Source organism: Phyllostomus discolor, chromosome 9 (genome assembly GCF_004126475.2).
Source record: "Phyllostomus discolor isolate MPI-MPIP mPhyDis1 chromosome 9, mPhyDis1.pri.v3, whole genome shotgun sequence".
Taxonomy (NCBI): Eukaryota; Metazoa; Chordata; class Mammalia; order Chiroptera; family Phyllostomidae; genus Phyllostomus; species Phyllostomus discolor.
Genome location: NC_040911.2, coordinates 84,432,326 through 84,455,177, shown reverse-complemented (window position 1 = coordinate 84,455,177; position 22,852 = coordinate 84,432,326). Strand labels below are relative to the sequence as shown.

The 22,852-nt window shown below is 39.6% G+C and overlaps 1 protein-coding gene across 3 annotated transcripts in view; it reads right to left on the bottom strand.

The window, feature by feature from the left end:
- TPX2 (TPX2 microtubule nucleation factor) overlaps positions 1-15,119 on the bottom strand; it is a 47,087-nt gene extending 31,968 nt beyond the window's left edge. For 2 of the 3 annotated variants that reach the window (XM_036009682.1, XM_036009683.1), the window contains exons 1-4: positions 14,983-15,104; positions 12,518-12,607; positions 2,612-2,726; positions 408-527 (exon numbers count right to left, since the gene is read on the bottom strand). In XM_036009682.1, coding sequence (XP_035865575.1) covers positions 408-527; positions 2,612-2,717 — 226 coding nt within the window. In that variant the 5' untranslated portion in view covers positions 2,718-2,726; positions 12,518-12,607; positions 14,983-15,104. Of the gene's footprint in view, positions 1-407; positions 528-2,611; positions 2,727-12,517; positions 12,608-14,982 lie in introns of all 3 variants that reach the window. The other variant, XM_028524766.2, reaches the window with a different exon arrangement.
- Positions 15,120-22,852: the final 7,733 nt, after the last annotated feature.

Sequence of the window (22,852 nt, the reverse complement as noted above, 5' to 3'; positions counted from 1 at the left end):
GGGTTTATGACCTCTGATCAAATAAACAATATTCTACAGATTTAGTGACCACCAGTTTAAATGTCAATCATCTTTTGAAATCAGACACATGACTCACAGAATTCTTGGATAATATAAAGCAGTACACTCTTTTCTCCTACTGGTTTATTTCCCAGCCAGGCCCATGTTATGTTAAATCTTTCATAAAAAGGAGATAGTTACGTATCTATTGATCAGATTCCATGTTAAGAAATGATTTTAAAAGTGTAGCACATCATCTGTTTCCCGTTCACCATGAAATGAATTAGCCCATTTCACCAATAATAAACCAAGGGATACAGTATTTAGTAATTCCCCCAGATCCCTCAGGCTCCTAACACACTGTCCCAGCATTCTGTCAAAGAACTCTTTCCTATGTTCTCTCTTACCTGGTCTCAAAGGCGTGACAATAGCTTGCTGAGGATTTGCCTTTCTCAAAGGAGTTTTGTCCGGGAAAAGCCCCATCCCATTCTTCCCAGGAAACTTAATCTCCAAATTGGCCTTCTCCTCTGTGAAAAGGTGAGAGCATCATCATCTAAACAAGTACAGTAAGTCAGTACCGTGCACTAACAATGGGGCCTAATGCCCCCTTACCAGTACACTTCTAACTCATTTGGCAAGTACAAAGCAAAGTTCTGGTGATGAAAAAGAAAAAAAGTACACATTATACCTCAGAGATACAGACTGAAAACTATCACCGAAACACTGAACAATGTATCACAAAAAAGCAGCACAGACTCTTCTGCACTGTGAACAGCCCCTTGTCTGCTCGATGCACATTTGGGACCCTGCTAACATGAGCCGGCCTTATCTGCCACCCACACACATCGTGCTCCTCCTAAAGAGAACTGTAACCACCAAGCTCTGCCACGCTCACAAGGGCCATCTAAGATCTGAGCTGAGGTTCTTCTTCGACTGGGACGGTGATGGGGTTTCTGAGAGAGGACCAGACCGAGGCTCTATGCAGGAATTTTATCTCACGTTCTGTGTGCCCAAAAGTCAGCACAAGGCAGTGAAACGCCTGTTCTGCCAACAGTCCACTGACGGACAGAAGTGTCAGGACCCTGGTGAGCCCCAGCAATAACAATGTACATGTGATCCTGATCGCAACTGTGTAAAAAATGTGATTATTTGGAGGACGTTACAAACTGATACATTGGCACCAAGGCGGATTTGAAAAAACAGTGGGCTTACTTTTTTTCTTTCAGACTGTATTTAATAGTTTTGTTGTACTAATAGTTCTTTTTGGTGTTAAAGAAAAACTTTACGGAACTTTAAGGAAAAGACTGCAGACAACCCAACCATTCCCTCAGGGTTTCCATGGAGCAGGGGCATGGGAAGACCCCTGCAGGGCAGACGGTCACCTGTCCACCTTCCTCCCACACCACTTCCAAGAGACCTCTCTTCTCGAGACCCCCACTGGACACCACTAAAGCCCTTTTCCAAGAGAATGGCATGTGCCCTCACACATCTGGACTCTGCATTATCCGTGCTAAGTACAGCTGAAATGGAATCATTTTTATCCTCTTTCAATAATGATTTATCTTAATAAGGAGGAAAAAGGACATGAGAAAGAATTAAATGAAGGGGCCCCAGCAACTACTATCCTGAAATATCACTTGTCTCACATATTATTCCAAAGTAAAGTAACAACATAACCATTCTTATTTATCGTTGGCCTGCTGTCAGGGTTGTGCCATACCACATGACCCAACATTAGGCAACCCTATCTGTGTTTAGGGACTGGGTTCTGAGTAGCACAATCCATCCATTTAAAAATGAATTGGGGCTCTGACTGGTGTGGCTCAGTAGATCGAGTGCCAGTCAGCGAACTGAAAGGTAGCCAATTTGATCCCCAGTCAGGACACGTGCGTGGTTTGCAGGCCAGGTCCCCAGTAGGGGCGTACAAGAGGCAACTGATCCATGTCTTTCACACATCAACGTTTCTCTTCTTCTTTCACCTCCCTATCCCTCTCTCTAAAAGTAAATAAAATCTTCTTTAAAAAATGAATTGGGGAGGGCTTAGCCAGCGGAAGGTGGGTGTGGATAAAAGGGCAACACAAGGCTCCTTGTGAGGTGAGAACTGTTCAACACCTTGGCTGTGGCGGAAAATACGTGAACCTCCACAGGTGATGAAATCGCAGAGGACTTAACACATACAGACAAAGATGAGCATGAGTGAAATGGGAAACTGCAGGAAGAGTGGTGGATGGAATCGATGTCAATATTCTAGTTGTAGTAATATACGCTATGCCCAATGACAAGTGGAGCAAATTTGTATGTGGCTGCCATCATCATATTTTAAGGAAATATGGATTTCTGGATTTCCCCATCTGTTCCATTTAAATATTTGTCATTCTTAACTGCAAAATAACACTGACTTATATTGATAGTCCATTCCCAAAATACTGGGCACTTGAACTATTTCTCTCTTATCACAGATGACAAAGTATCTTGGTACAGGCAGAAATTTGTATTTTAGTTATTTTCTTGCAACCCCTCCTTTTTTTTTTTTTTTTTTTTTTTTTTACAGGTCCTCAGAACAAAGCAAGCCACTAACCCTTTAAAACGGCCAGAGAAAGTAGACACTTACCAAACCAAGAATCTATGTTTTGGGTGTCTTCCTCATCATCCAAAGACGTAAAATTGATGAAGTCCGTGGGAGCATCATAGGAGTAAGAGGCTTTAACCTGCGACATGGTCCCCACCTTGGCACAAGAGAGCAAGTTTTTCCAGTATTAGTGTCACTTTTCTCAAAGTTCACCTTCTAAGTAAAAAAATGGTTCAGCAACTTGATAGCACCTGCCTCACCTTTCAATCAAACTGAGCTAACTGTTCTTTCTGGTAACTTGCAGATACTCCTCGAGGTAAATATGGTGGAATTAGAAAGAGGCAAAGTGTGAGTACCTACAACATGCCAGGCACTGGGCTAGATGTTCTACATTCATTATTCTATTTTCCCCTCAATCTACTATTTTCTCATCCAATTTACTCTCTGTCACAAACAACCCAATTTCTGAAAAACACCATTAAATTTTATACCTTCCGCCCTGGCTGGCATAGCTCAGTGGATTGAGTGCGGGCTTCGAACCAAAGCATCACAGATTCGATTCCCAGTCCGGGCACATGCCTGGATTGCAGGCCACGACCCCCAGCAACCGCACATTGATGTGTCTGTGTGTCTCTCTCTGTCTCTCTCTCGTTCTCCCTCCCTTCCCTCTCTAAAAATAAATAAATAAAATCTTAAAAAAAATGTATACCTTCCAACCAAAATCCTACTATCGTTAAAAGTCCAATTCAACTCTACATAACTGCTGCCCCTCCAAAGCCATAGTGCTTTGTTTACCATCCGACGTTATATTAGTTAACTACACAAGTGTCTCTCCTAGTAGACTATTAAGTTCCTAAAGACAAGAATGGATATTGGCCCTGACTGGTGAGGCTCATTTGGCTGGGCATTGTCCCACAAAGTGAAAGGTCACAGTTTGATTCCTGGTCAGGGCACATGCCTGGGTTGCAGGTTTGATCCCCGGATGGGGCATGGGCAAGAGGCAACAGATAACATTTCTCTCTCACATCAATGTTTCTCTCCCTCTCTCCTTCCTTTTCCCTCTCTCTAGAAACAAATAAAATCTAAAAACAACAACAACAAAAACAGGATGATTATTATATTTAAAAGAATGGATTTTACTCATCTGTGTATACCTAGTTCATCAAGGTGCCTAGAATAGTTATCTTATACTTAATAAGAGCGCAATATAGTTTTGCCAAGTATAGGTTTTCTTTCCTTATTTTCATAAAAATATTGTTCCTGGGCACGAAGAAAAAGACTTTAAAAATATATATATATGATGTGACATGAAGATTAAGTAAAAGAAACAAGTCAAAGGCATGGGCCCGTCCCGGGTACCAATTCTGCACTCCGCACTGTGGAAGCCTGTGCAGGTTTAAAGTCAGCCCCCACTACAGCCCTGTATGGGTAAAAAAGAGTTGGAAGTGGACTGAAAAATAGCCTAAAGGCCACACTTACTGGCAAATAATTTCCTGTGAAACCCAATGAGCCATTTGTCTTCGCCCAGGGAACAACATGTACTTAAGGTATTCTGTATCTTAGAAGAGAAGAGGATACCAGTAATCACTTGCATACACATTTATCAAATTAAGTATCTTTCTTTAAGCCCTTAACATTATAAAAATACATGCTCATTAAAAAATTAGAGCACAAAAAGTTTGTAGATTTTTAAAAAATCTATAATGCCACACTATTCCAGTCTCCCACCCCTACTCCATATATACAAACTTTAAAAAATGGGATCATTTGACATTTGCATATGCTTCATATATTTCCATGCCAACAAATATCAATATATCATTAACGGATGACTGGGGATGATCCTAACGGATGTAGGGGTTTACTTATCCCCTACATTTAGGCTTTTCCCACTATTTTCACTTTAAAGATACTTCTAGAAAAATATCCTTGCAGCTGAATTTCGGGATACATTCATAATTCTTCCCTTAAGGTAAATTCTTAAGATGGTCCTGGCTGGTGTGGCTCAGTGGATTGAGCGCCAGCCTGTGAATCAAAGGGTCACCAGTTTGATTCCCAGTCAGGGCATGTGCCTGGGATGTGGGCCAGGTCCCCAGGTGGGGGTGCATGAGAAGCAACCACACATTAATGTTTCTCTTCTTCTCTTTCTTCCTCCCTTACCCTCCCTATAAAAATAAAAAAATTAATACTTTTAAAAAAATTCTTAAAGATGGACTTGCTGGCTCTTGATACATACTGTGAAAATGTTCCTCAGAAGAGTAATGCCCACTTACATCACTAGAAAGGTGTGCCAGTTCCCCTAGGCACTAATGGCCCTCAGTGTTCAATTTCTCTACATTATACCACTACTATACTCTGAGAGAAATCTTAAGGTTAGTTATATCCAACTTCATTGCTGCTCAGTGGTTTGGCCAGCATTTCATTAGCTTCTTTCAGTGGCCTGGGATAACTCAGAAGCTACTGCAGTTCCTCAGACACATTTGTTCTGAGCTGTTTGGCTTACATAGTGACATCAATCTATACACTAGAGAATGCCATCTTCCCATGGTCTCCCTGTGTAATCAGAACTGCACAGATACCTTTAAATAATGCCCTGGCTGAGGAACTTAGTGTAGAAACACGACATTTTGGAATTGGGAGGAATCTTAGACAACACATAACTTTTGCAGTTTATAGATAAGGATTAGTTGATGCAAAAGGCATCCTCCAAGATCACACAGCAATAATACTAACAATCATGGTAAAAACAGTTACCAAAGGCACTTAGGCGTGCCAGGCACCATGAAATACTAAGTACGTATTACTCCTAATATTCTCAACAATCCTATAAAGCAACGATTATCATCCCAGCCCCAGAAGAGGAAGCTGAAGGTAAAAGAGATTAACTGACTTGCTTGGGCAGTGATTAACTGCCCTGACTGGTGTGGCTCAGTGAGTTGGTTGTTGTCCTGCAAACTGAAAGGTTGCTAGTTCGATTCCCATTCAGGGCACATGCCTGGGTTTCAGGCCAGGTGCCAGGCTGGGGGCGTGCAAGAGGCAACTGATCGATGTTTCCCTCCCTCTCTTTTTTTCTCCCTCCCTTCCCTTCTCTCTAAAAATAAATAAAATATAAATAAATGACTTGCCCAATATCGAACAGTTACGTAAAAGCAGAATTAGATCTATGACTGAGGACCCTGACTTCAGCACAATGTTCTTTCCATACTGTTCTTCCCTCTCACCCTGTGAATTACAGAAGCACATTAATGTAGTTAAGGTTTCCATTTTCATAGAAAGTAGTGATGTATTTATTCCCAAATAGATCCATTCTCCAGTCTTCTGCACTAAATAGACAATTCTTTATCATCCTCATTCTAATATTTTCACTGTCCCTCATTTCTACTTTCAGTATTCAACTTAACTTGATAAGCTATTTCTTAGCGATCCACTCATATACACTTGCTAAGAGCCATAAGATGTGGGCTTGATGATATTGAAGCTCCTTTCTAATACTCGAGGATGAAACACCAAGTCTCATACAAAAAGTAGATCTGGTCTCAGACACAAAGGAATTTATATCTAGACAGTAGCCAAAGTCCTATATTCTCAATAAATAGGATAGTATACAATATTTAAATTCTATAGTGTGAACTTTATGTATAAAGGGAATTAGATACTAACATAGCTTAAGTCAAGCCATTGTTAAATACTTTTCATTGAACATCATCAAAGCAGTAGGAAGCACACTATAATGGAAGTTACCTCCTTGACTGCCACCTTCCAAGCTTGGGAAGCTTAGAGGCTACTAGCCACAGGACAGTTCTAGCCAAAGAGAAAACGAAGAATCGGCTACAGTGCCTGTTCCGACCCTTTCCTTTCACCTTCCTTCTTGCCTTGAAGGCAGTTATAATGGCTACAGGTATAGCAGCCCTGGTGTACACCTAAGCTGGTGGCTAAGAGCAGACACTGACCCTGACATCACCGAGCTAGTGACCACTGATGACCAAATATCAGCAGCCATCTATCTCCAGACAGTAATACTATTTTTGTATAAGCCACTATAGTTACATTTTCTGTCACTTAATAGCTAAAAACAATCCCAACAAACACAGAAGTCCAGAATTCTCACCCTGCCTCTGGTATTTACTAGATGTACATGGCAACGGGCAAGTCACTCTACCTTTCTGCCTACCTACTTCCCATAAACAAATCAGGAGATATTTTGAATGCTATGAATACATACAACCATAAAATATTATCACTGCTTTTGACTTACTGATACCTTTCCTCTCCTTGGTCAAATTTCTATTCAAAGGACCCTTATTGAAAGATTCCCCAGTGACTAACAGTGGTTAAAATTCCCCTTCTACAAAGGGAAGTTTTCCTGTTCTTGTGAACAAACATGCTGGAAGACATGGGAAAATCCTGGATTCCCATGATCTTAACGCCTAACCCAGGTCACTGGGAACACTTCCCAGGCAGGGATGTAATGAAGACAACTAAAGCTGGGGGAGGGAAGAGGCAGGAATGTAATTTGCAGCAACCCCACTTAGCCTCCTAAAAATTGTGATTCCACCAAAGCATGCCGCTGAAAACCACCTGGAAAGTAATCAAATTTAACCCCTCAGACTCTCTTTTTTCTTTCAGTTATGGATCTACACTGCTAGCCTCTTTGGAGGCTATTTGCATTTTTCTTTTTGAGAGATCTTTCCAAACATAAAGATTTATCTTATAAATATGTATTTATGCATATATGTAAGTATAAGAAAGTGATAGAAGTGATCTATAGTGATAGAATTGTGCATAAAAGCCAAAAAACTGAAAACCCAAATACCAACAATAAGAGATTTGTTGAATAAATTATGGCACAAACATATAATAAAATATTAAGTAACTTGTCATATGTGGTTATATGTGCAGAAGGAGCTCCAAGCTATTGAATGAGAAAAGCAAAATGCAGAAGTGCGTGTTCCCATTCATGTTAAAAAGAGAGAAAAGGGTGATATGTACTTATTTGTACCCCTACACATACATAAACTATTGTGGAAGGAGACTCAAAAATGTTAACAGTATTTTTGTCTGGGAAGAGGGCTGGGAGTGCTGAGTCAGAAGAAATCTTTTTATTATATGAACTTTTATACTCTCTGAATATGTTTTATTATATAAATACATACCTTTTCAGCTTAAAGAACTGGTTAAGCAGTATAATACCCCTAAATCAAGGTTTATAGGGCTTTCTGAAATTTTTATTAAATATTCTTAAATCCAGTAATAACTGTTAAAACTCTTGATTTCTGGAAATAACACTTCCCATTTGCATGGTCTATAAGTAGGCTACTAATTTTCACATATCCAATGTTATACATCCTCTTTCTTTTGTAATGCTTTTCTATAAAAATAAAATATTCCTGGGTATTGACTTAATAAAAAAGGTTTGTAAACTTGAAAAAAAGTTAAAAATAATGACTATTAATTACTGAGTGCTATGACAGGCCAGGCACTGTGGGCAATGTTTTACATTAAGTCACTAAACCCTCACGACTACCCTATGAAGTAGGTGCTGTCACACCTTTGTTTTACAGAAGCGGAAACTGAGAGACAGTGTTATTTACCGTTTGTTCAGTCATAACACAGCTAAGAAGTAGCAGAGCCAGGATTCGGGCCCAGACAGGCCCTAAAGGTATGTCCTTACCCATTGCACCATCTACTGCCTCTCATATTTACTTAAAAATAGATATTTGTATGATCAATATCAAATGTTAAGAATCAAGAGACAAAACCATTTATAAGTAATAATAAATTTTAAATACTGTCTACCATAGGCCAAGCACCTTACCACACACTTTACATAAATCATCTCATTTAAAGTGAATTAACAATATAAAAGACAGATACCATCATTTTCAAATAAGGAAACTGGTTCAGAGAAGTTAAGCTACTCCAATTACCAACTGCGTAGCAGTTTTGTTTTAACACCAGGTCCGTAGGACTCCAAAATCTGGAATCATTATAACATGCAGAGTTCCCCATAAATATTCCTTCAAAACTGAGGTAGTCAACCAAATTTTACTGATCTGTTAGACCAAAAAAATAAAAATAAAACTCTGCTCTACACAAAAAACAAGCATCCCTGACAAGTTGTTCCTAAAGAACAACAATAAATTAAAAACCCTATTCTAAATATACTAGGAAAGCTCTGAGCTGGATCTTCTCATAAAGTACAACATTGCCCCTTAATTTTTCTAAGTTTGTACTCTTGTACATAAAGTTTTTGCCACATGCAAGGTGAGCCTGAACCTCTCACTGGATATTCTAGAAAGAGAGACATAAGTGAATAACCTCTATGAAGAGGTCATTCAAACATCAGAAGGAGGGATGGCCTCAGAGGTCTCGGACTGCATGCAATTGGTGGGGGTTAAAAGGCAAGGGGCTCAAACCTAAATACACCTAATCTTTATTTAGCTGTTATTTTAAAACCAAAATACTGCTTTTAACATGACCTCTTTTTTAAAAAGCTTCTTTTGAGCTATCTTTTGGTATAGTATTGCCAACTCAGGAGGAGATCACCCCCTACCCCTGAAAGAGGGGAACAAGTAAGTAAATGCACAGCCATCGGGAAGTCTGGCTCTCCTCAGTAACGGGCGACAGACAGCACGAGCCATGAACAGAGCCAAAAGTAACTACGGAGTCATGCCAGTTTCACTGCACTGCCTCTTCCATAGACAATAATTATTAGGATGTAAAACCTTCAAAAATTAAAGAGCACAAGGCCTAGTGGGAAAGGCCAGGGCCAAAGCCAACTTTAAATGAGAGAGCCTAAAAAGAAAAAAAAAAAGATAGAGAAATAAATAAACAAACAAATGAGAGAGCCTCATGCATGGTGGGAACTGGATACCTTCCTGCACCCCTTAATCAAGACTGAATTTCTGTCAACAGGTCTCACTAAAAAAAAAAAAAAAAAAAAAAGCAAGCACGAGTCAACCGTATTCCCCCAAACAAATTAAGCTGCCAAGCAAGAGAAAGAGAATCAGTATTACATTTCAAAAGTCAGCATTACATTTCAAAATTATCTAAATCCACCATAGCTTCAGATTCCTGCAAATGTAGAAACATAAGTGAAAAAATAGCTCTTTCTGACCAATAAACCTACAAGACTTGAGAAAAAAAGCCTCTCTCAAATGTTATGAACTAGTTAGTTTCCTTTTAAAAACTGCTTATGAAGTGCCATCCATCATATCATATAGTTTACTTTTGTTAAACAAAGGAGATCATCCCCCCCCCCCAAAAAAATAAAGACTGAAAGGATATACACAATCCCTTCCCTTAAGGAACTCCCAGTTGAATGGAGGATACAACTATGACCCTTGCTATAGTGGGGTACAAACCCAGGGCAACTAAGGATAAACTATGGAGTGCAGAGAAGAGGCAGAGTGAAGGAGGGTCAGAGCACACTCCTGGTAAAAGTGATACAGAGCTGAGCTGCAGAGTTCTAGTTCTATGGGCTAAGGATGAAAGTTGACTTTTCTAGGGGAGGAGGTAAATGGAAAGAGGAATCAAATGGGGGTAAAGCATACAAATTGAGGATGACTGCAAAAGCAGCAACGTAACCTGTTCCCACAGTCATCTGAAATGAACCTTTATCACCTCCTGTCTCTCTTCACTCTCAAACCAAAAATAACTAGCTTTGACAAGCTCTATAAATCAAAAGGTGCAGGTTCAGGAGCAGGTGGGGGGAAATGGCAAAAGGGGACATTCTAAGCAAGGCTGAAGTAGTGGACTAGCAGCTCCTAAGCAAAACAAAGACTTTGGTGTGATAGATCCTCTCAAATGAGAACCTCACTACCCAGCCTGAAAATTGTATCTTGCCTATTTCTACTGCAGGAAAAAAATCATGAGTGAAACAACTGGTAATGTCACAGAGTAAACAGAGCAACCCAAGACTCCATTAGAAGTCTTAGTTACGATGGTCCATCCCAGGCAATGCCATTTCCCCAGGGACACCCTCTTCTGCTTTCACAAGGGATAGGAGATCCTGTTACAATACCACAAGTTAAATAGAGTTGAGTTATTTTCATCTTACCCAGGGAGAAAACACCTACATTTTTTTTGTGTGTGCATAGAGATCAGCAGGAGTCAGTAAATGGCAACATAATCCAGCATGCAATCTTAACTGTTAATCTAAATCAAAAACTAAGTCTGAAGGATGTTAATGGACTTTGTGTTTCCACATTTAAGTTTGCTAACTTCTGTGTTGAAATTGGATCTGTTTACAGAAACAGATCTATGAAGCTTCCAAAACTGGGTCAATTTAAAATCCAATGACAATCCTTCTGTCCAAGCACTCAGAAGTCAGCACAGGACACTTGTTTTAATTCATCACTGTCCAGAAACCTCAAGCAAATATATTTTTCTATGACTTCTCTCTCAAACTTGTGAATTCCCTCTACTCTCTTGTAAGAATTACTCGGCTCTGCTTTATTTAATTTATTCACAGACTCTGTCCAGGGGTGTCCAACCTGCAGCCCTTGGGCCGCAGGCAGCCCAGGATGGCTGTGAATTCGGCCCAACACAAAAATCGTAAATTTACTTAAAACATTATGAGATTTGTCATTATGTGTCACAATGTATTTAATGTGTGGCCAAAGGCAACTTTTCTTCCAGTGTGGCACAGAGATGCGAAAAGGTTAGATACCCCTGCACCACAATCCACTCTTACACAACTAACAGGACCTGGATAGAAATCAATGATGCCATTTACCTCTACACCAAATAACGACACAGATCTTTGTAGGATACTAACAGAAAATCTTTGTAGAATATCAAAGTGTTTCTGATGTTCCAAGAGTAAGAAGCTGAAAGAGTCTGTAAGGGTGGACAGTGGGGCTGCAGGTTACAATCCTCATCAAATTTCAATCACTTGTAAAGATTTATATCCTTCAAGAGGTTTGGGAAATATACACACACACCCCCAAGAACCTAAAGAAGTGATTATTGCCCTGGCTGGTGTGGTTCAGTGGATTGAGCGCCAAACTGCAAACCAAAGTATGGCTGGTTCAATTCCCAGTCAGTATACATGCCTGGATTGTGGTCCAGGTACCCACTAGGGCGGGTGCATGAGAGGCAACCACACATTGATGTTTCTCTCCCTCTCTTTCTCCCTCCCTTCTCCTCTCCCTAAAAATAAATAAATAAAATCTTTAAAAAAATTTATAAGTGATTATCTAAGGGAGACACAGAGTGAGGTAGACAGTTACAGGGTTGGAAGAAGATTTTTAACTACTTTAAATCTTTTTACATTATTGTGATTTTTGCATGATGTAAATGTATTACATACTTTTAATATATAAATTTGTGCCAGTGTGAATACATTGTACATTGTCAGTGGGTATGTCAATCAGCATAATTCTCCCAAGAGTCAATTTGGTGTTATGTACCCAAGTCTTAAAAATATGCATTCTCTCTTTTTTAAAAAGATTTCATGTGCCCTGGCTGGGAATTGACCCTGCGATGCTTTGGTTTGCAGCCTGTGCTCAATCCACTGAGCCACACCAGCCAGGGCAAATATGCATTCTTTTTGACGATTGATTTCACTGGGTAAAATACCAAAGTAGAACCATACAGTAACAGAATACTACATAACCATTAAAGTTATGTTCTACAAAATTTTCATGGCACGAAAAAATGTTCATACCCTATTAATCAGGGAAAAAATGAAGGTGTTTGGTGCGTGATTTTCTGAAACCAAATATAAACAAAAAAACATTGGAAAGAAACCTATCAAAATGTTAGCCATAGTTTATGAGAAGTGGGATAATGGGTTATAGTGTTTTCATTTGCTATCCCAATATAAAATTTTGTTCTAAAACACATTATTAAGATGGGTCAAACATATTTAAATACTTTTGAAGCTAATATATTAATGCTTCCCTTGTTCTTTTTAAATATAACTCATCGTGGACACAATCTTACCTGTGGTTCAATCTGTCAGTCCAATCGAAGTTGCAATGTACTCTCACCTCTCTTTTTGAAATCTTGAAGTCTAGCAAGTCTTCCAGTAACCTGGAAGAAACAGAAAGATGATGAAACAGGTTCAAATTCTCTGTGGTAAAAAAGGTTAACAGAGAACAGGAAGGAGCTATAACACTGAGGATACCCACTCTCAAAACCAGAGAGTGCTCTGAGAGCTAAGGTCTAAGCTGTAGAGATCCCTTGCCAAATTTAACAGAGTGTTGTTTCATCAGTGTAAACGTGTTCTTAGAATTTTTTAGGGTACATTTGCTGTCTCCTGGTGTCCTTCATGTGACCTACTCCCATTTTACAGAAACCTTTCCGAAACCTGCAATTTTGCACTGGTAATGTGTACTTCTGTCCTATTCAAACAGGACAAATAGTAGGCACACTTAAAATATGAAAAAGCTTTTACTTTTTTTTTATTTTAAAAAGTAGAAATAGCATTTTTCTAATTTCCAAAGCAAGCTCCTACATACAACTTTTACCTTTCTCACTAATCTTTATCTTTTTAATATATTTTATTGATTATGCTATTACAGTTGTCCCATTTTCCCCTCTTTATTCCCCTCCACCCTGCACACCCCCTCCCACCTGCACTCCTCCCCTTTAGTTCATGTCCATGGGTCGTACATATAAGTTCTTTGGCTTCTACATTTCCTATACTACTATTAACCTCCCCCTGTCTATTTTCTACCTACCATTTATGCTACTTACTCCCTGTACCTTTTCCCCCTTTCTCCCTCTCCTATTCCCCCTCTAACGTGGAGGGTTTTCTCATTAATCTTTAAAATCCCCCTAATCAAGCAAACAGATGGAAAGAGAACACCTCCCAGTTATCTACACCTTTCTCACAACCAACCTTGGGCTGCTGATCTCTATGTCCTTGTCTCAAACACAGATCTATTCACAGAATTGCTCAAGCTGTTTGATCTCCCTGTCATCAATTCTGCTTCCTACCTTTACCCATGGCAAAGAAAATTAAGTTTGCCAAGGGGCATTTGAATCTCTCCTCCTCCTTTCTTCTCTAGCAATTCAAAAAGAATTAGGGAAGAGATCCAGAAAAGGCTGGAGAAAATAAATATATAGGGGATATAGAAGAACTGTGAACTTCTCCTTGTTGAGAAACAAGAAATGAAAGATCTTCCCCCACAATCCTGTCTCCTGGAGAAGCTTAATCACAACTATAGCATGAATTCAGGTTAGAATACACAGACTTAAGCATAAGGTTGGCCAAAGTAACCCTATTTTATTGATATGATTTCAAAGTTTAAACAAATTTACCAACCTAGCTGAATAAGTCCATTTTTTCACACCTGCAATTTTGTAGTATGTTTACATAATGCCCTCCTGCCTAGTCACCTCAATAGACATTAAGTGGGTGATGTCTATGTACCAAGACTGTTCTAGTTCCTGTCTCACAAACTTCACTCATCAAGAGCCAGTTTGGGTCCCACCTACTTCACAAGGACACCCTTATCTATATTTAAGCTTCATTGATCTTCCTCACCTCTCAATTGCTAGGACACTTACAAGACAAAACAGCAGAGCATTCAGATGCCATCTTAATTTGTTCCGGTTGTCACTTGTCCACTCGAATCCGTCTTTTGCCCTCAAGCATACCAGAAAACCCCTTGAGTAAGTACATCATATGTGATAGAACCACAGTATCGAACACCAACTTGAACATACAGTAGTCCTTCAAAAGTCAATTAATTAGCTAAGTGAGCTGGGAGCTACACTAATTTTGATCCCAGGAGTGACAACTTCATACTGAACTGACACACTCAACAGCGCTACTCCCAAACAACCAAGGGTGATATAGGGGTGGCTTGACCAGGGAAGTTTAACATATGAAATGTAGTCGTGACCACATCTGTTTCCCTTCACCAAATGCAACACTTCTTGAGGGTGAGGATACCGCGTCACCCATTTCTCTAAATGTATCTAGGTTGTGGGCCTCAGTTTCCTTCTCTACCAAGTGGGGCTAAGAACAGCGCCTACTTCATTGGCTTGATGTGAAAATTAACTGAGAAAGCGCACGCAGAGTGCTTACCCCAGTAAATGCTTATTTCATGAGTGCGTGGTAGTAACAACTGCTAGCGTTACTAATAGTCCCTACAGTCTCTCGCAACTCCTTCCGCCTACTTCCCACGGCCGGCCCCCACCTCTACCTCCAGATACAGCCCACTAGACTAGCCGCGGACAGACTTCTCGGGAAAATCCTGTAACGAAGGCAAGGCTTCCTTGTTCTGGAAGCCCGGCTCCCACTCCGCCCGGGCCAGGGCAGCGCCCAACAAAAGCTTCAGAAACCCGGGCCTAGAGACGCGGACCGACTGGAAATTTGGAGGCAACCTCCAGCCGCTCGAAAATCAGGAAAAGGCACTCCTGCGCTCCAGCTGCTCCCTTTTCCCCGCTTGGCTCACCTGGACTCAGCTGCAACGGCGAAGCACCCGCAAAAAACGCCGCGGGATTCATGGAGCGCCGTTGAAAATTTGAACCCAGGAACTCCAGTCGAATGCACCAATCAGACTGCCAGGACCCGGTGATCTCAGCCTTCCGATTGGCAGTAGAGATCGCAAAACGCCGGAAGTCAAGATGGCGAACGAGCCTACAGCCTGCCCCGAAGGCCTCTGGGAAACGTAGTCTCACGCGACTGCGTGAGCCCATTGGAACCTCTCTAATTAGGAATTTACTACAAAGCCCAGAATGCTCGGCTCCAAACTATTTGGGAAAGGTGGTACCAACTGAACAGATGGGGTGACGATGTTGGTAGCAGAACAGCGTCAATCCTAGACCTCCCCAGAACTTTCGCGGAAAAAAAACACAATTTAATGTTCTCCTTATAGTTGTGCATTGTGCCTGAATAATCATAGGAATTCACTTCGTTTTAATATGGAATCCCCTGCGTGCGAGATAGATCACCCTCAGCTTCTCTGCCAATGAAGGAGTCCCTCAAATTCTCTATCCAGTCCACGCCCTGACATTACAGCTTTAAAACGGCGGTTAATTGGGTCCATCGTCCTTCCGTTTTAATTCCAACTACATCGCTAGTGTTTTTATTCTCATATTATGGAAGAGACAACAAAGACTCAGAGAAGTTGAGTAAACTTGTCTAAAATCACGTGATAAACAGAGCTGGGATTTGAATTAAGAATGGGTCTGTACATCATCAATAATCAATTAGAAAATAACGACGAGAACAAAAAGATCACCGTCCATAATAACAACACAAGCTACCAAGTGTTTTAAAATTGCCCTATCTGGTGTGGCTCAGTGGACTGAGCCAGGCCCGTGAACTAAAAGGTCACTGGTTGGATTCCAGATCAGGGCATATACCTGGGTTTCATCCAGGTCCCCAGTTGGGGGCCACGAGAGACAACCGACGTTTCTCTCCCTCACTCCCTTCCCCTCTCGCTAAAAATAAATAAAATCTTTTAAATAAATAAAGAATAAACCTAAGACCTTTATGGGAAAATTAAAAACTGTAAAGCTGTGTTGGATAACTCTAAAGTAATTAAATAAGATGGATATACATGATTAACGGATGGGAAAATCCAATATTGTAAAGATGTTAATTCTCCCTAATAAAAGCTCAAGGCAATTCCAATGAAAATACCAATAGGTTTTGTTATGAAACTTGCCAGGTTCATTACAAAACGTAGATGGAAGAAGAAAAGCACAAGAAGTGGCATCTGAACTTTGAAAATTAAGAGGGGGCAATTGCCATACCAGATCTCATAAACATTAACATATTATGAAATTATAGTAATTTTTTAAATATGGTTAATTGACTCCATAGGGACACGATCAGCAAAATCCAGATGAGAAAACTCTACAGGACTCAAGATCTAGTTTTTTTTAAAAAATAAACTGCAAGGGTTTTTTGTTTGTTTGTTTCGGTTTAGCTTGGTTTATTTGTTTTTTAGTACTTCTTATTTTTAGAGATACATACAGAAATGGAAGGGATGAAATGACTCTAGAATTTGCTTCAAAATAATTGGGAGTATGTTGGGGAGGAAAGGAGGTGGGAGTATAAATGAAACAAGTTTAGCCAAAAATTGGTAATTGTTGAAGCTGAGCGATAGGTTCATGACACATGTATGCATATCCATACTCATGTACATATATGTGTTTGAAATTTTACACAAAAGTATTTTTAAGTAGGGTATTACCATAGAAATTTTTTTAACCGGTGGAAAAGTTATGAGTCCATAAACAGACCCATGTGTATCAGAATTTAGAATTAGATTATAGAATTGTTCTAATTCTAATTTGGAATTAGATTTATCAGATTAGAATTTCAAATCAGATACATAATGGAGTTGGGACATTTGCTTTTCATTTGGGGAAAGAAAACATTACATTAGATTTTTATCCTGTACCAGTTACAAAAATGAATTTTAAAGGAATTAAAACCCTAGGTATATTTAAAAATGAAAAATTTTTAAATCTTAAAAGAATATGTTGATGACATTGGTGTAGGAAATTTTTAAGTAAGATATAAGAAAAAATTAAGACAAAAGAGAAGACCAACCAAACCAAAATTTTAAAATTCTGTTTGACAAAAGAAAAACAAGACTGAGAGGTAAAATACTTCCAACACGTGTAACAAAGGATTAGAACCCCGAATGTGAAAAAAATGTCTCCTATGACCCTCCTGAGGAAAGGACCAAAAAAAAAAAAATTCAATGGGAAAAAAATGGGGAAAATAGCCAATTCTTAGAAGAAGAAACAAAACTGGCCATTAAAGTCATAAAAGGTTGCTTGGGCTTACCAGTAGTATAGGAAATTTAAACAAAAAGGTACCATTTTTCACCCATCAGATTGACCAAAATTAAAAGTTGGAAAGTATCAAGGATTTGCAAGGGAACTCAGCAGGTGGGAGAATGGATGGGTTCCACTGCTTTAGAGGGCAACTTGGTAACATCTACTAAAACAACAAACACATATGCCTTGCAACCTAGGATTTCTATTTATAAGTTAAGTTCCAAGAGACATACTCACCCATTTTCTCACAGACACAGTGACTGCAATTATTGAGGACCTACTCTGTGTCAGTCACTGTGCTAAGTGTGGGCATTCAGCAGTAAAAAGACAGACAAAATCTCTGTCTTGAGGTAGCTGACATTCTAAGTGAAGACGAACATTAATAAGGTAAATAAATAAATGGTGTTGTGTCTTAGGAGGTGATAAATGCAAAATCATTCACTCCCAGGCCTTGAAGTGTGGATGACAATAAGAGAAGGAAGGAGGGACTAGACAGAAAGGGAGGGCAGGGTCTGCCTGGGCTGTGACTGCGCACTTTCAGCAGGCACATCATTCAAGCTCCACGTACTTGCGGGGCCAGGGAGAAGCCAGGCCTGGGATGAGGGTGGAGGCAGAGAGAGCTTGCTTTATATTCAGAGGGAGAGGGCACCAGACCTGTGCTGTCTCCAGGGCGTACTAGGCAGAGGGTGCCCAGTGAGTCAGTGGGTGAGTGAATGGGGCAATGCCAGGAGGCCACAGGGTGTGTGCAAGAACTTCCAAGTCCTTCCAGAATCAACAAGAGGTAAGTAAGCCTGGTCCAGGGGATTCCTCTCTTTTCATTCCTTCTGCATTGATTACATTCTAGGCTGTCTCAAGTTCCCATTCTTTGTGGATGAGAGACAGCGAGGTCTGAAATCACCAGCGCAGACTTTTAGAGCTGGAAGGGAGCACAGACGCATCTGGTCCATCCTATCCACAATTTCAGCCATCACTGTTTGGGCTTTATCTCTGTAAATGAGTTTTGCAATTTTCAACAGGGCGGGCCAGGGACAGTTGGGCAGAGACCTGAAGAAAGTGAAGGAGTGAGTCATGCAGATAACTGAAGGAAGATGTTTCAGGCACAGGGAACGGCCAAGTGCAAAGGCAGGAGCATAGCAGGAATGTTTTAGAAATAGCTAGGAAACAGGGTGACTGGGTCAAATGGACAAAGAGGAGAACATCAGGGTTGCAGGCAGAGATATTCTGGGGCAGGATACAGACCAACTAGGCCATTATAAGGACTTTGAGTTTTTACTCTGAATGAGGTGGAAGTCCTGGGAGGGTTTTGAGCCTTGATTTACTCTCTGCTTTTAATGAAATAACTGGCTGCTATGCTGAAAACAGAGGGAAGGGGAACAAGACCGGAAATAGGGAAATCACTTAGTAGGCTGTTGCACTGTAGTTGTGAGAACTTGGAAACCACCTAAATGTCCATATACAGGGGCTTATCTCAATAACCTACCTATAGCTTTGGTAGATGTGGCTCAGGGAATTGAGTGCCTGCCTGTGAACTGAAAGGTTGCTGGTTTGATTTCCAATCAGGGTACGTGTCTGGGTTGTGGGCCAGGTCCCCAGTTGCGGGGTATGAGAAGCAATGCGTGAGAGACAAATGATCTCATACATTGATGTTTCTCTTTCTCTTTGCTCCTCTCTCTAAAAGTAAATAAATAAAATCTGAAAAAAAATAACCTGCCTATAGAATGGAATGCTAAGCTAAGCATCTGTTCAAAGAATTCCATAGATCCGGGCTAACAAAGAGGTATCTTTGAGACACATTCTGTGTTAAAAAACAAAGCACTGATTGATATAAATCAGCGATTTTCAAACTTGTTCATCTCATGACACATGGAAACTAATTACTAAAATTCTGTGGCTCACCAAAAAATACATTTTTGGCCAATCTGGCAATAAAAAATAGGTACAATTTTGATTCAATCACACTGGACTGCTGTTGTTGCATTGGCTGTTGTCATTTTTTTTTAAATTTGACAATCTAAGGAAAAAGAGGTCAGTGCACCTGACTAAATAGGTATTACATGTTTTAAAGATTCTTGCAGCACACTGGTGGAAAATCACTGATATAAATGCATTATGAAACCATAATTTTTTTAATTTGCAAAACAATGCTCCACTTTTCCCATGTGTATGTGTAAGTAATAACATAGAACACTTGTCCTATACCAGACAGTTTAAATACGTACTAATTCCCTTCATCTTAACAATAACCCTAGGAGGTAGGTAATGTTATCATTCCCATTTTATAGATTGAGGAAACTGAGGCCCAGAAAGGTTAGACAACTTCATGGTCACACAATTTGCATGTGACACAGTCAGGATTTGAACCCAAGAAAGCCATCTCCAGACACCAAACCCCTAACCATTGCACATTCTGCCTCTCCTGACATGGATGTGTGCGGAGAGAGGGAAGGTGTGGAAGAATGTGCAACAAAATGACAGCTGTGGGAACTTCAGAGGGAACTAAACTGGACTTATGGACAAAAAGGATAGGTGATAGGAGCTTTATCTTTTAATTTTTTTTAAAAAAAGAATGTTGCCATGTATTTGAATTTATTTATTTATTTTTTAACACTGAAAGCCTGGTAGGAAAGAAACATCTACAAAGGACAGAGGAGGAGGAGCCAGTGGGGTAGAAAATCATTCGGGTTCTTCAGGCTCTATTTTTAAACGGTGAGAGAGAAAGAAAGAATCAACTTCTGCTCCTGCCCCTACCAAATCCGCTCCTTCGCTCCGTGCCCGTCACTCCTACCATCTAACCAGGCCAGAAATCTGGACTCTGCTCCGCTGAGGCTCCTACTTCTCGGAGAAGAGACGCAATCAGTCGGTCATTGGCTCTGGGCGGCGAGGTAACTGTCAGCTACCTCCACGTGAGGTCGCTGTGACCACCCAAGGACACTCCTGGGGAAATTTGCTGGTGGGAGCCGCTGGTGACAGCCGTCAAAGGGAAATTATACAGAAATGTCAAGAAATCATAAACGTGAAGTTCAAGCTAGTCATTGCACATGATAGAGGAGGGTACAAAATAAACCAGGAACAGGATACAATGGGGAGGTTGGAAGGTCATGGAAATGTTCTTATTAAATTAAATTGTATATATGTACACAGGATTTATTGCCTCATTATTCTTAATACTTTTCATACATTTTACATATATGTGTATGTATTTATATATATACACACTACTCAATATCTAACAAAATCAATTTTAAAAAGGAAAAAATACATTAAAATGCTAATAGTGAAGACATTGCCTCAAAAGTCTAGGTTATAGTTATTTTTTCTTTCTTCTTTATTATTTCCAATATTTTCCAAATATTACAAATAAAAAAGCATTACTTTTGAAGTAAGATAAGAATGTACAAACACACATACATACATAATTTCCCACATATGCATACATCCCTGTATTAGTGTTCCAATGCTGCAGAATCAATGTCCCCTAAACTTAGCAGCTTAAATGACAAACGCTTATTATCTCACATGGTTTCTGAGGGTCAGGAACCCAGCTTACTGGAGTGGTTCTGTTTCAGGGTCTCAAATAAAGTTGTAGTCAAACTGTCACCTGTTGTCATCTGAAGCCTGTTTGGAGCAGAAGAACCGTCACACGACTGCTAGTAGGAAGCTTCCTATCTTCACCACACGTGGGCCTCTCCAGAGGGCTGCTCGTGCTTAGGGAGTGACCTAGCCTTGGAAGTGACATACCACCACCTCTGCCATTTGCTGTCAGTCACACGGAACAACTTTGGTGCCATGGGGGAGGAAACTACACAAGGGTGTGAATGACTGGAGGCAGGGATCTTTGGGGGTGGGCCGTCTGGAGAAGGCTGGCTACCCTGAACCCACAACAGTATGTTGATTAGGAAACGAACAATATATAAATGGAATTACACTGCATTATTTTTTGCAGTTTTTTCAAGCAATGTGTGTGAGAGATTTTGTCATGCCCCATGTAGCTAAAGTCACTTAGATTCTCACTATCTCATATTACTATGCATAAATATACTACTATTTGTTTAACCATTTAGCTGTAATGGACACTTAGGTAGTTTCCCAATTTCTGTTATTACAAGTAGTGAGGGTACATTCTTATACCTGTGTCTCGTGCATGTGCGAGAGTTATTTTAGGACATATATCAAAGAATGGAACTGCTGGGTCATTCATCATGGTTATCTTCAACTCTACTAGGTAACAATACAGGTTTTTTCCAAAGTTATTCCACATTCTGAATCACACTTGATTTGTTTAGATTGTCTCACTTTTTGCCAATCTAGCGGGTATGAAATGGTATCTCACTGAGGCTTCTGTTTGCATTTTCCTTGACAATGAGTGAAGTGAGCATCTTTTCAGGTTTATTGACCATTCTGGTCCAGTTTCTCTTCAGCATCTGTGCCCCCAGGGGGTTCTCTATTTCTCTTTTGTCTTTATCATATTGACTCCCCAGCTTTTTCCTGTGAGTGGTATTATTTAAAGTTGAGATCATATCACACAACTAATTTTGTATACTTTTATTTTCATTTAACACTACCATTTTCTTATCATCTAAATTTCAGTGAAGAAGTTTTTAAATAGTGTTTTCCAATTTGAAAAATACAGACATGTTTAGATAATACAGAACAGTATTACAAAAAATAAATCCCCATCCATAATTTTATTACCCAGTAATAACCACCTTTAAGCATTCTGGTATAATTCCTTCTGTATTTTGCATGTAATGTACATTTTTAAAAAAATTAAAATAATTCTCAGTATAGTTTTATAGTCTATTTTTTTTACAAAATGTTACGTTCTGAGCATTTTTCCACACCACTAAATATTCCTCAATTACAATTGTAATGTGTGAATTTAACCCATATAAACCATCATTCTGAACTTCTCAGTTTTAATTTCTTTCCTGTGCGATTTGGGTTGGCCAAAAAGTTTGTTTGTTTGTTTTCTATACGTTGGCTCTAGTAGCCCTTAGTTGTCTTTAACTTCTTTTGAGACAATTTTGTGACATTGTATTGTGACAGCTGTCATATCCATGTGCATTTAAAAAAACATTAAAATTGATGAATTTTTATGAAGTCATTTTAATATTGAAGATGGAAGAAAATATGCAACATTTTCAGTGTATTGTGTTTTATTATTTCAAGAAAGGTAAAAATGCAACTGAAATACAAAAAGATTTATGCAGTGAATGAAGAAGGTGTCGTGACTGATCAAACATGTCAAAAGTGGTTTGTGAAGTTTCATGCTGGAGATTTCTCTCTGGACGGTGCTCCATGGTTGGGCAGACCAGTTGAAATTGACAGCAATCAAATTGAGACATTTATTGAGAACAATTAATTCAATGTTACAGCACGCAGGAGATAGCCAACATACTCAAAATATCCAAATCAATACAGTTATTAGTGAAAATGAAAAATATGTCTTTTATCATACAGAAAAACATATGGACTTTTTGGCCAACCCAATAAATAACCTAGCATAAACACCTCTGTCAAAGGTAA